General features: G+C 38.7%; 3 protein-coding genes across 4 annotated transcripts; 2 read left to right on the top strand and 1 right to left on the bottom strand.

Annotated features, from left to right (window-relative positions):
• Nucleotides 1-4,343: 4,343 nt before the first annotated feature.
• LOC6035545 (60S ribosomal protein L26) lies at nt 4,344-5,176 on the top strand. Its single transcript, XM_001845651.2, has 2 exons — nt 4,344-4,457; nt 4,570-5,176. The coding sequence occupies exon 2, from the start codon at nt 4,574-4,576 to the stop codon at nt 5,027-5,029; it is 456 nt and encodes a 151-aa protein (XP_001845703.1). The 5' UTR covers nt 4,344-4,457; nt 4,570-4,573; the 3' UTR covers nt 5,030-5,176.
• A 6,659-nt stretch (nt 5,177-11,835) lies between these two features.
• On the top strand, nt 11,836-12,817 carry LOC6035546 (CCR4-NOT transcription complex subunit 11). Its single transcript, XM_038248815.1, has 2 exons — nt 11,836-11,956; nt 12,018-12,817. The coding sequence occupies exon 2, from the start codon at nt 12,027-12,029 to the stop codon at nt 12,795-12,797; it is 771 nt and encodes a 256-aa protein (XP_038104743.1). The 5' UTR covers nt 11,836-11,956; nt 12,018-12,026; the 3' UTR covers nt 12,798-12,817.
• On the bottom strand, nt 12,800-14,372 carry LOC119765275. Of its 2 annotated transcripts, none has more exons than XM_038248813.1 (3): nt 14,177-14,372; nt 13,929-14,108; nt 12,800-13,858 (listed from the first exon to the last, which is right to left on the bottom strand). In XM_038248813.1, the coding sequence occupies exons 2-3, from the start codon at nt 14,082-14,084 to the stop codon at nt 12,848-12,850; spliced, it is 1,167 nt and encodes a 388-aa protein (XP_038104741.1). In that variant the 5' UTR covers nt 14,085-14,108; nt 14,177-14,372; the 3' UTR covers nt 12,800-12,847. The 2 variants fall into 2 exon arrangements, with proteins under 2 accessions (XP_038104741.1, XP_038104742.1); XM_038248814.1 differs by having other exon boundaries at nt 14,173-14,372.
• Nucleotides 14,373-14,740: the final 368 nt, after the last annotated feature.

Genomic DNA, 14,740 nt, shown 5'->3' on the forward strand with positions numbered 1-14,740 from the left:
TTAAATTCTTAAATTCTTAAATTCTTAAATTCTTAAATTCTTAAATTCTTAAATTCTTAAATTCTTAAATTCTTAAATTCTTAAATTCTTAAATTCTTAAATTCTTAAATTCTTAAATTCTTAAATTCTTAAATTCTTAAATTCTTAAATTCTTAAATTCTTAAATTCTTAAATTCTTAAATTCTTAAATTCTTAAATTCTTAAATTCTTAAATTCTTAAATTCTTAAATTCTTAAATTCTTAAATTCTTAAATTCTTAAATTCTTAAATTCTTAAATTCTTAAATTCTTAAATTCTTAAATTCTTAAATTCTTAAATTCTTAAATTCTTAAATTCTTAAATTCTTAAATTCTTAAATTCTTAAATTCTTAAATTCTTAAATTCTTAAATTCTTAAATTCTTAAATTCTTAAATTCTTAAATTCTTAAATTCTTAAATTCTTAAATTCTTAAATTCTTAAATTCTTAAATTCTTAAATTCTTAAATTCTTAAATTCTTAAATTCTTAAATTCTTAAATTCTTAAATTCTTAAATTCTTAAATTCTTAAATTCTTAAATTCTTAAATTCTTAAATTCTTAAATTCTTAAATTCTTAAATTCTTAAATTCTTAAATTCTTAAATTCTTAAATTCTTAAATTCTTAAATTCTTAAATTCTTAAATTCTTAAATTCTTAAATTCTTAAATTCTTAAATTCTTAAATTCTTAAATTCTTAAATTCTTAAATTCTTAAATTCTTAAATTCTTAAATTCTTAAATTCTTAAATTCTTAAATTCTTAAATTCTTAAATTCTTAAATTCTTAAATTCTTAAATTCTTAAATTCTTAAATTCTTAAATTCTTAAATTCTTAAATTCTTAAATTCTTAAATTCTTAAATTCTTAAATTCTTAAATTCTTAAATTCTTAAATTCTTAAATTCTTAAATTCTTAAATTCTTAAATTCTTAAATTCTTAAATTCTTGAATTCTTAAATTCTTAAATTCTTAAATTCTTAAATTCTTAAATTCTTAAATTCTTAAATTTTTAAATTCTTAAATTCTTAAACTCTTAAATTCTTATATTCTTATATTCTTAAATTCTTTAATTCGTTAATTCTTAAATGTTTTTATTTTTAAATTCTTAGTTTTTAAATTCTTAAATTCTTGAATTCCACCATTTTTGAAGTCCTATTTTATGTAAGAGATTTTGAAATTATGAGAAGACATTATTTTAAATATCGGAAATTAAATTTCTTTCGGAGTGAAATTTTAGCGAAGTTTAGATTACAAACTGTATAAAAATTCTTATAATTTGAATATTTAGACTTTCGAAATTAAAAATTTTATCATGTTATAATTTCAGATTTTGATTTAATTTTTAGGTCATATTTTTGAAGTAAAATTTTTAGGTTTTTAAATAAATTGTATTTTCTATTTGACCGTCTCTTGAGGATTTTTGTTTTTAATGGATTTATTGCTTTCATCGAGGATTTCATTCGTTTGGAGCCTTTAAACATAAAAAGAGTTATTTTAATCAAATACTTTCTGAATTAGTTTTTCTTCATTTATAAATAAAATATCTTAAATGTTGGTCGCGATATATTTTTTTTATATGGCGTGGATTTCGCGCGGTTTCAGATTTTAGGTCGGCGCGGATTTGGCGCGGATTTTTTTTCGACTCTCCCGTAACAACCCTGAACGACGCGCCGCACTTTTGGCAAATGCTCGCTGTCAAATCCCATACTGTGCTTTTTGTTTTTGTTGATCTTCTTTTTGGAATCGCTTGCCATTGTTGTCAGGTACGTTTTTATTGCACAAAAAGTGCAGAAAATCGCTGGCAACAATGTCTATGGCACATTCTGAAATGCCGCGCGGCATGTAGCTTTGAATGAAACGGACAATAAAATCACTCGACAACGAACTTTTTACTTAGACCTCCTAGACCTACCGTCATTTATACATATCGAATCAGAATCACCAGCTGAGCAAATGTATGTGTGTTTGGCTGTATGTAGACATGTGTACCGAATCAATGTCACTGGAATATCTCGTCACTGGTTGAGCCGATTTTGACCGTATTGGCCTCATTCGATTCGTCTTGGGGTCCCATAAGTCTCTATAAGGCTTTCTAGGTCCAGTGAAAAAAATATAATTTAACTCAAAAATGACGAACTCCTCGTCACAGTGTCCTGATGCAAACAATGATCGAGCTGTAGCTGTCACAGCCCTGCGAAGTATGTTGGCTGACATATCGGGCAGTCAGTCAAATAAACCAGCTAGAAGTCGCTTGACAAAAAAAATTTGCTAGAAAGAGATAGGAAACCTGATGCAAACAAACGTCCAGCTGTCATGTAAACATACTTTGAATGTGTTGGTAAATTTCTGACTAGAAAGCCTTATTGAAATTTATGAGATTTAGTTAGGCACATCAAAAGCTATGCTTAAAAAACTGCTGCATATAAATTTCACAATTTGCAAAAAGGGTCGTTTTTGCATGAAAACCTGCCATATTATATATTTTTAGGAAGGTTTTGAAATCGCCTTTCTTGTCGATTGAAAATTTTCAAGATCTGACTTACCTATCAAAAATTACAAGCAGCTTAAAAAATGGTCTGAATTTACATAACCTCAAATGGTCGGGTCTGATCGCCACGAAAAAGCCGTGTAAAGGGATGCCATTTTCCTCAAAGGCGGTGTCTGTATAGGGCTGGTATGCTCTTCAGAAGAAAGGTCAAGAAACAGCTTTACGAACGGCCGAACAAAAGAGAGGAAATGTTTTCTTGGGGCTTTTCTTCACCCTCTCTGACTTGCTTTCGCTACCGCTGCTGCCCATTTCTTGACCGGTTCCTTCCGAAGTGCGTACCTTTCAATAGTCTTGACTAAAAGTCTGTAGGTAGTCTGTTTTTTACTCATCACTTATTTTTATTAGAATCTCTTAGGTGCTGCGATCACGTTAGCGGAGATCCATAAACAATGTGGGCACTTTAGGGGGGTTGGATCGCTCTATAAATGAGAGGAGGGCACTAACCACCTAAAGGCTAGTATGCACACAAAAAATATTACGGTAATTGCAAAAGTAACTTACTTTTGAATTAAAAAGTTGTTAAAATTTGCTGCATTAAAAGTTTTTTTCTTGTTTTGAATGTAAAAACTTTTACTGCTACAGTTTTTGAAAATCTCATTGCTCACTGATTTAAAAGTTTTTACTTTTAATTAGACTGTAAAATTTCTTTCATTTTGACGTTCTCATGTACCCAGTCACGAAATATTCTAACAGAGCTGGTTCTGTCAGAATCCTGCTAGAACGGTAGAACATTTCTGCTAGAATGCTCTAAGAATATCCAGCTCTCTAAGAATTCTGCTAGAATCCTGCTAGAACGTCGAGACTGGGTAACCGTGTACGCCTAAGTCGCAAATGTAAACAAACACTTTGGTGGGTCCGGTGGTGCTGGTGAGTCTAGGACGCAAAGCAAAGCCGACCGCGGCAGCAACCAGGACTCGGACGCGGAAACCTTCGTGAGCCAAACAACAGCAGCGGAACGCCTTCGAAGGAGGGTGGTGCAGGAGCGGGACGAGATCGAGTGCTCAAAAAGGACAAGGCCAGCTTCCTGCAGGAACTGCAGCTGTTCCCGGACCGGAATGGGTAAGAAGGAAGCATGGGTGTTTGTGGGGTTTTTGATTGGGGTGTATCCCATTTAGCATAAAGCCATTTGGCATAATGCCGTTTGGCATAATGGACGTTTGGCATAACGGTCATTTGGCATAATGGCCATTTGGCATAATGGTCATTTGGCATAATGATGTTAAAATTTCAAAATAAAGTTAATATTGGAATTTCTTTAAGAAGACCATATAAGGTTTTGATAACTGCCGGCGAAAGCTGATTTTTTATTTCTTTAAGATTTTTTTTTCTTGATTTGAAAACTGCTGGCTATGGGTGCCCAGAACTTGAAACTTTTGTTCAACACGTTGCTCCACTTGCTGAATATTGTTCCCAGGGCTATTTGCCATTTGAGCCAAATATGTTCGACATTTACCCATCGATATTCCAGGTTAAGGGCTAGTACGGAGTTCGGATGGAAAGAGGTCAAGAAACAGCTTTAAGAACAGCAGAACAAAGGCGAGGGAGCGATTTCTTGGGGCATTTCTTCACCCTCTTTGGCTTGCTCTCGCCGCCGCTGCTGCCCATCTGATTTTTTTCTTGACCGGTTCCTTCCGAAGTGCATATATGCACAGCCTTACATTGGCCTATTTACGTTGTTGTGCTTGAAAATAGCCCATCGCAATGCTGCCAGTTTACGTCAGCAACTTTCCTACCCCCAGGCACGCGGTGTTGACACAAAATTGCCCCACCTCGCCGTCTCGAAGCAACCTTGCTGCCAGGGCTGCTGACAGCTTGTCACATTTTTAGCCTTCTTTCCTTCCGACATCTTGAACGACGTGAAACACGCGTTTTTCGGGTGTAGAAAATATTAATTGTAAGTTTGCGATAATTTGTGACTAAATTGTGTCTAACGTGTGGGGGAGTGGTAGAAATAAGCCAAGTTTACGAGATACTAATGAAAGTTTCCGGTTTCGTTTCGTTTTTAGCGCGATGAAGCTGAACAAGAACGTTTCCTCTTCGCGTCGCAAGAGCCGCAGGCGCCATTTCCAGGCCCCGTCGCACATCCGAAGGAAGTTGATGTCGGCGCCCCTGTCGAAGGAGCTGAAGCAGAAGTACACCGTCCGCTCGATGCCAATCCGCAAGGACGACGAGGTTCAGGTTGTGCGCGGCCACTACAAGGGTAACCAGGTCGGCAAGGTCGTCCAGGTTTACCGTAAGAAGTTTGTCGTTTACATCGAGCGGATCCAGCGTGAGAAGGCCAACGGAACGAACGTGTACGTCGGTGTGCACCCGTCCAAGTGTCTGATCGTCAAGCTGAAGATGGACAAGGATCGCAAGAAGATCCTGGATCGCCGTGCCGCTGGACGCCGGGCGGCGCTGTCCAAGGAGAAGGGCAAGTACACCGAGGAATCGGCCGCGGCCTCCGCGATGGAGACCAGCTCTTAAGCTCTCCCCCTACAAAATACAGACTCCGCGATCCGTTATTTTTGTACAATGCAACGGGAGTTACCCCTTCTCTGATGGGCTGTTTTGTTGCATTCTAAGGAAGTAAACAAATCCAATAAACTTAAGAAAGAGGAAAAACACCTGAAAGTTTTGGTTTGTTCGCTGGATTTATTGAATCGATGAGAAATTCCCTTCCCGAAGGACACGGCGTTGGCGAGGACAAGCAGCGGATTTCAGGTTTACGAATTGTTCTAGATCACCGGCGGTTTTGTGATAAGGGAATGTCGTTACATATCACTAATGACTGACCCACTTCTTCAGCATTCAACACTTTGTGAATTGCGAATGAATCATGTACCGAGGAGATACAGATTAACAAAATTACAGCATCGATTTCCAAATTTAAAGCATTAAAGTTCTTTACAAATGGCTGTCTCTATTCAGACTGTAGTCCCGATTCACCCCAGTTGACGGTACATCAACATAAACACTCAATACTAAAAGTGAGCAGGCAAGTTTCAAACCCCGTGACGAAGCCATAAGACGAAGTTCTTTTTCAAAACAAACTCATCAAATCAAACCATCCACTTTAACGCCCCCAGGTTTTCAGGGTGGCCACTCAAGTCGGGAAATCGGGAAAGTCGGGAAAAAGTCGGAAATTCGTCAAAATCCGCCAAAAATCGGGAAAAAGTCGGGAATTTATGATTTTATGTCAAAAAGTCGGGAATTTTGAGCTTTTTTAACTCTTGAATAAATTTTGTAGTATTTTTTTTTTCATAATATTTTTTTATGAATCAAATGATCGCTTTTAATTTTTGTTCACAAAACAAGCGGTAAAGTTAATGAAAAACAAATATAGTTTTTGGGTAAATATTTGTAATTTAAAATGTTTTTTTTTTTAATGTTGCCCTTGATCTTTTTTGTGAGTATTTGTAAATTACCTACCATAGATTAAGCTTGATTTTCAGTTTGCGGAAAACTTAAATATCGAATAAAATCCAAAATTGAAAAAGATTTTTACGTTTTGAAAACATAAAGAAAATATTGAAATTGCAAAAAAAATAATCCAAGAAATTTTGAGTTCTTGCATAATTATTTAAAAAAAATGTCTCTTCAAACAGTCGCTTAAAATAAGTGGGAAAACATAAAATCTTATCAAACTGAATTTTCATTGAAAAAAAAAAAAGTTAAATACTGACCACTAGAAAAATTAACATTGATTAAAAATTTCAATATCAAAAAAATACATAATTAAAAAGGGAACTTGGCAAAAACATTTTCTTTTATGAATTCCTTGTCATTTTTCTAAATCCTTTGAATGAATAATAACAGCAATTACGTTTTAATCATTCTTTGATTTAAAATGATGATGAAGTTAAAAAAATATCAAAAACTATACGTTTGTCAATTTAAAAAAATACCATGGAAGTTATAAGTATTGTTGAACTTTCGATTATTTTTTCAAATACTAATTGTTTGTGTTTCTACTCTGAATCTTAATAATGAAATTACATTTTTGAAGTTTTCTTTATTGTTTATTGTTGTTCAGTTTCTGTATTTTCAAAAAATGCCTATATTTGGATTTTTTTAATAATTCATTGAGATTTTTTCAGTGGTTAATATTGACTTTTCTTATATACAGTTTTTTGTTTGAAATCATTCTTTAGATAAGAAATGCTTATTATTTGAGCATTCTGGAAAAGTCTGGAAAAAAGTCGGGAAAAAGTCGGGAATTCGAAAATGGAATTTGAGTGGTCACCCTGGGTTTTTTTTTGTGTTTTTGCCTTCCTCACCTTACTGAGGAAAGCTGTATATGCACTTCGGAAGGAACCGGTCAAGAAAAAATTCAAATGGGCAGCAGCGGCGGCGAGAGCAAGCCAGAGAGGGTGAAGAAATGCGCCAAGAAATCGCTCCCTCTCCTTTGTTCTGCTGTTCTCAAAGCTGTTTCTTGACCCCTTTACTTCCGAACTCCGTACTAGCCCGAAAGGCTATAAAATCACTCGAAAAACGAAATTTGACCTGCTAGACCCACCTTCATGTATACATATCGACTCAGAATCAAATTCGGAGCAAATGTCTGTGTGTGTGGTGGGATGTTGATAAAAAAAAAATGCACTGGATTATCTCGGCACTGGCTGAACCGATTTGGTCCCCTTCGATCCGTCCCAAGTCACTATCTATAAATTGTAAAGTTTAGTAATGTACTTTAAAAGTTATGCTAAAAAAATTCCGTCTAAAGTCCGGAAGATTGTAAAAAGGGTAATTTTTGTAAGAAACCCCGTCATGCTATACATTTTTGGAAAGGTATTTAAAAGACGCGTCCAAAAGGTTGAAGATCTGACAACCCTATCAAGAGTAATAAGCACCTAAGTGGCAATTATACACTTTTTTGAGGCCGGATCTCAGATATATTGAAGAAAACGTTGTCCAGATCTACTATGCGACCCATCGTTGGATGGGTAATCAAGAGACCTTTCCAACGGACCCAAATTATTTAAGATCTGACAACCCTATCAAAAGTTCTAAACACTCAAGTGTTATTTTAGACTTTTTTTAGGCCGTGTATTCACTTTATGAATGTGAGGAAGGCACCAACCACCAATAAGGTGGATTAAGTAACGTTTTGTCTTTCTTACTAAATAAAGGTATAGGTTTTACTTTATGGCTGGACGTCATTTTCATCTTCGTAAATAAGACGATACAGCATGAATATTAATCGGAAAATCGCCAAAAAAAATCACACTGCATTGATTTTCGACGCTCTATCGATTCATCTTGACAGAACTCGTCTATCTCCAACCCTCGAATTTTGAGAAAATAAATTCCGTGGAGATCGAGTGATGTTCGTATGTGGTAAAATTTTGCCAAATTTTGTGTCGCGCCGTTCTCAGCTCCCCTGAATCCGATTTTGATTCTTCTGAATGTAGATGAAAGCTAGTGTGCTGAACCTGGGTGAGTTGCCGCTCAAATTTCGAAATATCCATCTGTTTTCGGATGTGGACAGACTTTTCAACAAAATACACAGTTTTCAAATGAAAATATGGTCAAAATTTTTCATATGAATCTTTTATTTATCTCAAAAATTGCATTTTTCGAGCTCTACAACTTCCCAAATTTACTGTAATTATTAAGTCAAATGTAATTACAAAAGCCGACTCGGTCCTAACCAGGTCCCAGTACCGAAAAGGACCTAATAAAAATAATTTTATGAAAAAAAAACTTCCCAAATTTTCATCCAGATTTATAATATGGTTCTGGAGTTAGAGCCGTTTGATTAACCTACCATAAGAAAAAAATCCCTAAAAAAAGGTAAAAGCCCACCTGGTGACCTTCGCCAACATTTTTCGTTTCTAATTTTATCTGAAATTTCTTCCTACATTCATAGTACAGACCATGAGTGAGCATCTGAAACAAATTTGACATCGATCGGCAATTTCTAACAACTTTTAGAACGATTTACTTTTTGCCTTTCTCACTAAAGAAAGGTATCGAGCTGTCAAATCGCAACATGGAGTTAATCTTTCTGTGCAGTTTCTGTGAAGCTCTCCAAGGCTTTTCAAAAAGTTTAACTCCATGTTGCACGCACACACTCTCACTTTTAATTTCTCGATAGGTTTTACTTTATGGCTGGACGTCATTTTCATCTTCGTAAATAAGACGATACAGCATGAATATTAATCGGAAAAATCGCCAAAAAATCACACTGCATTGATTTTCGACGCTTTCGACAAGTTGTCAAGTTGAGCTTCGAATACTGGCGCTAGAATGCTGGCGCACATATGTTTTGGTTCGACTTATACTCGTTTGTAGTAGCTTGTCTACCGATGTTTCCTACAACATGTAAGGTATCGTAGCTTTTCGGTTTCTTTTGCTCTGTCCGTTTTTGCATAACTGTCCAATGTTTATGCAAAAACTTTTTTGACGTAGGACATTCATCCGGGTACAAACAATTTGTTTCCCGTGTGCTCCTTAAATCGCCTTTAAGTAGGCTTCATTTGTCGTGTCGTTTTATTTAACAGAGTTCATTGGATTCCAATAGGAGCTTTCGAAGCTTCTAAGCTTTATATCGTTTGCAAAGTTTTCAATGCTCGCGACGCCAATAGCTATCTACCTAAGGTATTGCGATTGAGTGTAGTGTGGTGCGGTTTTAAAAATATCTATCTCTGACTCTCTCACTTTTGTAGATGCTGAATAAGGCTTTCTAGGCCCAGTGAAAAAAAAAATAATTTAACTCAAAAATGACGAACTCCTCGTCACAGTGTCCTGATGCAAACAATGATCGAGCTGTAGCTGTCACAGCCCTGCGAAGTATGTTGTCTGACGTATCGGGCAGCCAGTCAAAAAAACCAGCTAGAAGTCGCCTGACAAAAAACTTTTGCTAGAAAGAGATAGGAAACCTGATGCAAACAAACGTCCAGCTGTCATGTAAACATACTTTGAATGTGTTGGTAAATTTGTGACTAGAAAGCCTTATGGCAAGCTTCCCACTGTGCGGTTAACTCGGTTTTGCTTTGCGCCTGCTTTGTTCGTTTTTTGGGCTCGTACCAAAACTAGAACACCAAAACCGCGGTGTGTGTCGTCACTTGTGCATTCGAAGCTATATTCTATTGGTGAAAATTGCGTTTTCAATTTTTTTTTAGAAAACATATCATTAATAATACCTTGCTTTCATCATAAGATTTTTTGTATCAAGTCAATGTTGTGAATTGAAAGAAGTAATATTCTTAAGTAAGAAAGGCTCTATCTCACCCCTGGTGGGATTAAATCGGGTTTTGCCTTCCTCACTGAGGTAAGGCTATAATCCTGCTCTAAAAATGAACTTCGTATAAAAACGTCGTAGACCCACCTTCATAAATACATATCGACTCAGAATCGAAAACTGAACAAATGTCTGTGTGTATGTGTGTGTGTATGTGTGTGTGTATGTGTGTGTGTATGTATGTATGTGACCAACAAACTAGCTCATGTTTCTCGGCACTGGCTGAACCGATTTGACCCGAACTTGTTGCATTCGACTTGGTTTAGGGTCCCATAGATCGAGTTTTATACAGATTGAAGTTTCGATAAGTAGTTCAAAAGTTATGTATAAAAATGTGTTTTCACATATATTTGGATCTTACTTAACTGTATGTAAACTATGTCCGGGTCTATCATCCGACCCATCGTTGGTTAGATTATCAAAAGACCTTTCCAACGAGTCTAAAACATTGAAGATCTGGCAACCCTGTCTCGAGATATGGCCCCTTAAGTGATATTGATGTACTTTTTTGAAGCCGGATCTCACTTAATTGTATGTAAACTATGTCCGGGTCCATCACCCGACCCATCGTTGGTTAGATTATCAAAAGACCTTTCCAACGAGTCTAAAACATTGAAGATCTGGCAATCCTGTCTCGAGATATGGCCCCTTAAGTGATATTGATGTACTTTTTTGAAGCCGGATCTCACTTAAATGTATGTAAACTATGTTCGGCTCCACTATCCGACCCATTGTTGGTTAGGTTATCAAAAGACCTTTCCAACGAGTGCAAAACATTGAAGATCTGGCAACCCTGTCTCGAGATATGGCCCCTTAAGTGATATTGATGTACTTTTTTGAAGCCGGATCTCACTTAATTGTATGTAAACTATGTCCGGGTCCATCATCCGACCCATCGTTGGTTAGATTATCAAAAGACCTTTCCAACGAGTCTAAAACATTGAAGATCTGGCAATCCTGTCTCGAGATATGGCCCCTTAAGTGATATTGATGTACTTTTTTGAAGCCGGATCTCACTTAAATGTATGTAAACTATGTTCGGCTCCACTATCCGACCCATTGTTGGTTAGGTTATCAAAAGACCTTTCCAACGAGTGCAAAACATTGAAGATCTGGCAACCCTGTCTCGAGATATGGCCACTTAAGTGATATTGATGTACTTTTTCGAAGCCGGATCTAAAAAATAGATGAAACTTGTGTACAGCCATTGTTGTGAGGAAGGCTCCAACCACATAGGTGGATTAAGTTAGTTTTTTTTTTGGTTTTGGAGTCCAAAGGTTTAAATGGCCAGGGCACCCAAACGTCTTTCTACTCCAAAGAACGTTCCACCCCGAGGTTCGAACTGACGGCAGGATTTCAAGTGTGCAAATATTAGGTGTGCAGATATTATTTGCAAGGGTGCAGAATTTAGTGCAAAGTGTGCAATGGATGGACGAAGACCATCCTGTCAGGATGCTCTTTGACCGCGCGCGACCCGATGGCGGCACAGGCCGAAGAGCAGGAGCACAGCGTGCACGATGGGGAAATCAGATCGAGGCGGACCTAAGAAAGATCTGCAACCTAGGAGACTGGCGAGCTGCAGCCCAGAACCGAGCAACATGGAACAACCTTCTTGATACAGCACGGGCACCGCGTATGGTGTTCTAAGCTGATTGGTATGGTATGTGCAATAACTATTTATCATAAGACCAAATTCGAGCTAGAACAGTGAAAAATACTAAAAAATAGTAATATATATACCTAACTCCGGTTTTGCGTGTAAGAGCATTGGGAATTGTTTGCCTCTGGTGGCCAGCACTGAATTTCATTTTAGCTAATCGCAGTTTTAGTACGGTTTAATTTTGCTATAATGCTTCCAGTATAGTTAAAAAAAAGTTGGGTGTCTTTACTCAACGCATTTCAGTGAGCTTTTTGCATAACTCTCGGGCGCATTCGATTACACACTCAAGAAAATGCATTTCATGCATTACCCACAGTTTGGATCAAACGAACTCAGTGTATTCAAGATTAAAATCAAGCCAAAAGTGTGCGCAACTTTTGTTGAGCGTGTAATCCGTTGAGAAATGTCAAAACATTGAAAGAATTTTGTAAATAAAATTGCATTTTCCATTATTTTCCAGATTAAATTAAGTTTTGAAAATTTGTATGGTTTGTTTTCGGTCTAAAAGGTATGTTTCAGAAATAACGTCTGTGCGTCTTGATAAACAGCTAACATAAAAACTCTTCCAGCCAGAACTCATGGATGGAAAGCGCCCCGAACCAATGGCGACCGTGATAAACCCCGCCGGAAGTGGCAACAGCAGCCTGCTGACCAACGGCTTTGGTACGCAGTTCATGACGATTGCTCCGCCGCTGCTAAACTGCGAGGACGAGCTGATATGGTTGGATCTGACCAACCCGGCGTACCACAAACCGGTGTACAGTTCGAACGAGCCCAAATGCGCCGGGAAGGATGCGAAAAATCTGATCATGCAATCGTTTCGGCACGCGCTCAGCTTGCAGGAACAGAACGATTTGCTGCGGGAGCTCGAGAAGGATCCGGATTTGGTGTACCGCGTGGGGCTGACGCCGGAGAAGCTGCCGGATTTGGTGGAGTACAATCCGCTGATTGCGATTGAGATTTTGCTCAAGTTGATCCATTCGCCGCTGATTACGGAATATTTTAGCGTGTTGGTCAGCATGGAAATGTCGTTGCATTCGATGGAGGTCGTGAACCGGTTGACGACATCGGTCGAGCTGCCGACGGAGTTTGTCCATCTGTACATAAGCAACTGTATTTCGTCGTGTGAGGCCATCAAGGATCGCTATCTGCAGAATCGACTGGTGCGGTTGGTTTGTGTGTTTTTGCAGAGTTTGATCCGGAATCACATCATTGACACGAGCGAGCTGTGCATCGAGCTGGAGGCGTTCTGCGTCGAGTTCAGTAGAATCCGGGAAGCGGCCGCGCTGTACAGGCTGCTGAAACAGCTGGAGTCGGACACGAGTGCAACGGCAAATAAACTCAAATGATGTGGATTAAGTAAAAACAACAATATTTATTTTATTTCGAGCCTTCGAAACTAACCGACCACCCTTATCTTACACACCCCCAAGTGGACAACCCGATTGCGACGGAGTTTGTGCGGCTCCAGATCGTGATCGACCTCAACCAGCGACCCTTTTCCCATCGTTTTTAGCTGCTTTTCGCCCGGATCGATGTAGATCACGTGCTCCACTTGTAGCGCCGGCTCGTCCGGATCCGATTCCTTGTAACTTATCGCCACTCGACCAAATATCCTCGAGATAGATTCCACCTTAACCGGTCTCTTTCCCACTGCCAGTCCCGTTTGTCGCTCGTGCAGCCAAAATGTTTGCCGCGAGGCCTTCTCAGATAGAATCGACTGCAGTCGGGAAACTGGACAACCCTTGCGCTTCTTCATCGAACCCTCCCTAGCGGGTTCGTAGTAACAACCGACCGTTTCCGGAACAGCAGCACCGCCACCCATCGGCACATTATCCGGAGTCGATTCCAAACTTTCAATTTCCGCCTCCGGACTCGCCTGAAACGTGTCCTCCAACGCCTTCCACCGGGGACTTTTCTTCTCCGTCGACCTCACCGCCGAACCATTCGTTTTGAACGATTCGTCCAGCTTAAGCCAACCGGAGCGTTTCTTCGCCACGGGCGTCGTCCTAGTCACCGCCGGTTTCATCCATGCTTTGGACTTCTCCAACGTGACCGCTCGCGGCACAGCGGACGGCACCAGCAGCGTGTCGTCCGTAATCCGTCGGCCGCAGCTGCCCGGGCTTTTGGCGATCCGATAGTCCAACGTGGCAACTCGCTTGGCGCGCTTGCACCGAATCGACTCGCAGTCCGAGTCGGAGGAGTCCGTCGTTTCTGAAATCACGTCCGCGGCTTCTTCTTCGGGCACTTCTTCGATGTCCGAGTCGAGCCGGGATGGTTCGGTGACTTCCAGCGTAGGTGCGGAACATGGTTCGATGGTGTACTCTTGCGGACTTGAGTTGGCGACAGCCGGGGCAGTGTTTTCTTCATCGGAAGCGTCCTCGATTTCTAGCTCGGCATCGGTACGATTCTGTAAAAAAAAAATCCAAACATCTTTTTGATTCTGTTAAACAAAACATAAACCTTCTTAATTCTATTACCGGAACCGTTTCGTATAAGCTTCGATTGGAGGACTTTTGAAACAACTGAGTAAGAGCTCGGGACGCCCTACCGTTTCTACGTGGATCCTTCCGGGTCGATTTGGTGAAGCATGGCGAGTTTACTAGCTGATCGAAAGTTTTCCACGATTTATTCATGTTTAAGCATGGTTTGAGGATTTCCTGTAAATATGTAAATATCAAGAGTTTGTTTCATCTTTAAAATGATGATAACTGCCAGCAATACCTACCTAAAATTTACATAAATAAAAACTTAATATCAAGCAATTAATAATCAAAACATAATGCCCTGATAAAAAGTCTGACTAACAGGATAAAGCTGCCAAATTAAATTACAATTAATGAAAATCAACAAAAAGGATTTTTCGTCCCTTTAGCTGCTTCGGCTCCTTTTTGTTTTGGTTTTACTTCGACAACGTTTAGCGAAAATTTGCTACAATTTTTTAACGTGTACAGATGACCACATTTACCACACGCACATCCAAATTTACCCAGAATAGGTTAATATCAAGAATGAGTACACTGTAAGGGAGCGTTCTTTTATTACGTAACGCAAAAAATCGGACTTTTAGACCCCCTCCCCCCCCCCCTCGTAACAAAATTTCCATACAAATTTTAAAAATTTTGTATGGAGCGTAACACGGCCTCCGACCCCCTCCCCCTACTGCGTTATGTAATAAAAGAACGCTCCCTAACTGAAAATTGCACTTGACTGTGTTTGTTTCAAGGGGGTTGACACTCGATTATTCTGGAATAATTCCAGGATCATTCCGGAATATAGCGCTTATTCCCGA

The sequence above is a fragment of the Culex quinquefasciatus genome, chromosome 1 (assembly GCF_015732765.1).
Source record: "Culex quinquefasciatus strain JHB chromosome 1, VPISU_Cqui_1.0_pri_paternal, whole genome shotgun sequence".
NCBI lineage: Eukaryota > Metazoa > Arthropoda > Insecta > Diptera > Culicidae > Culex > Culex quinquefasciatus.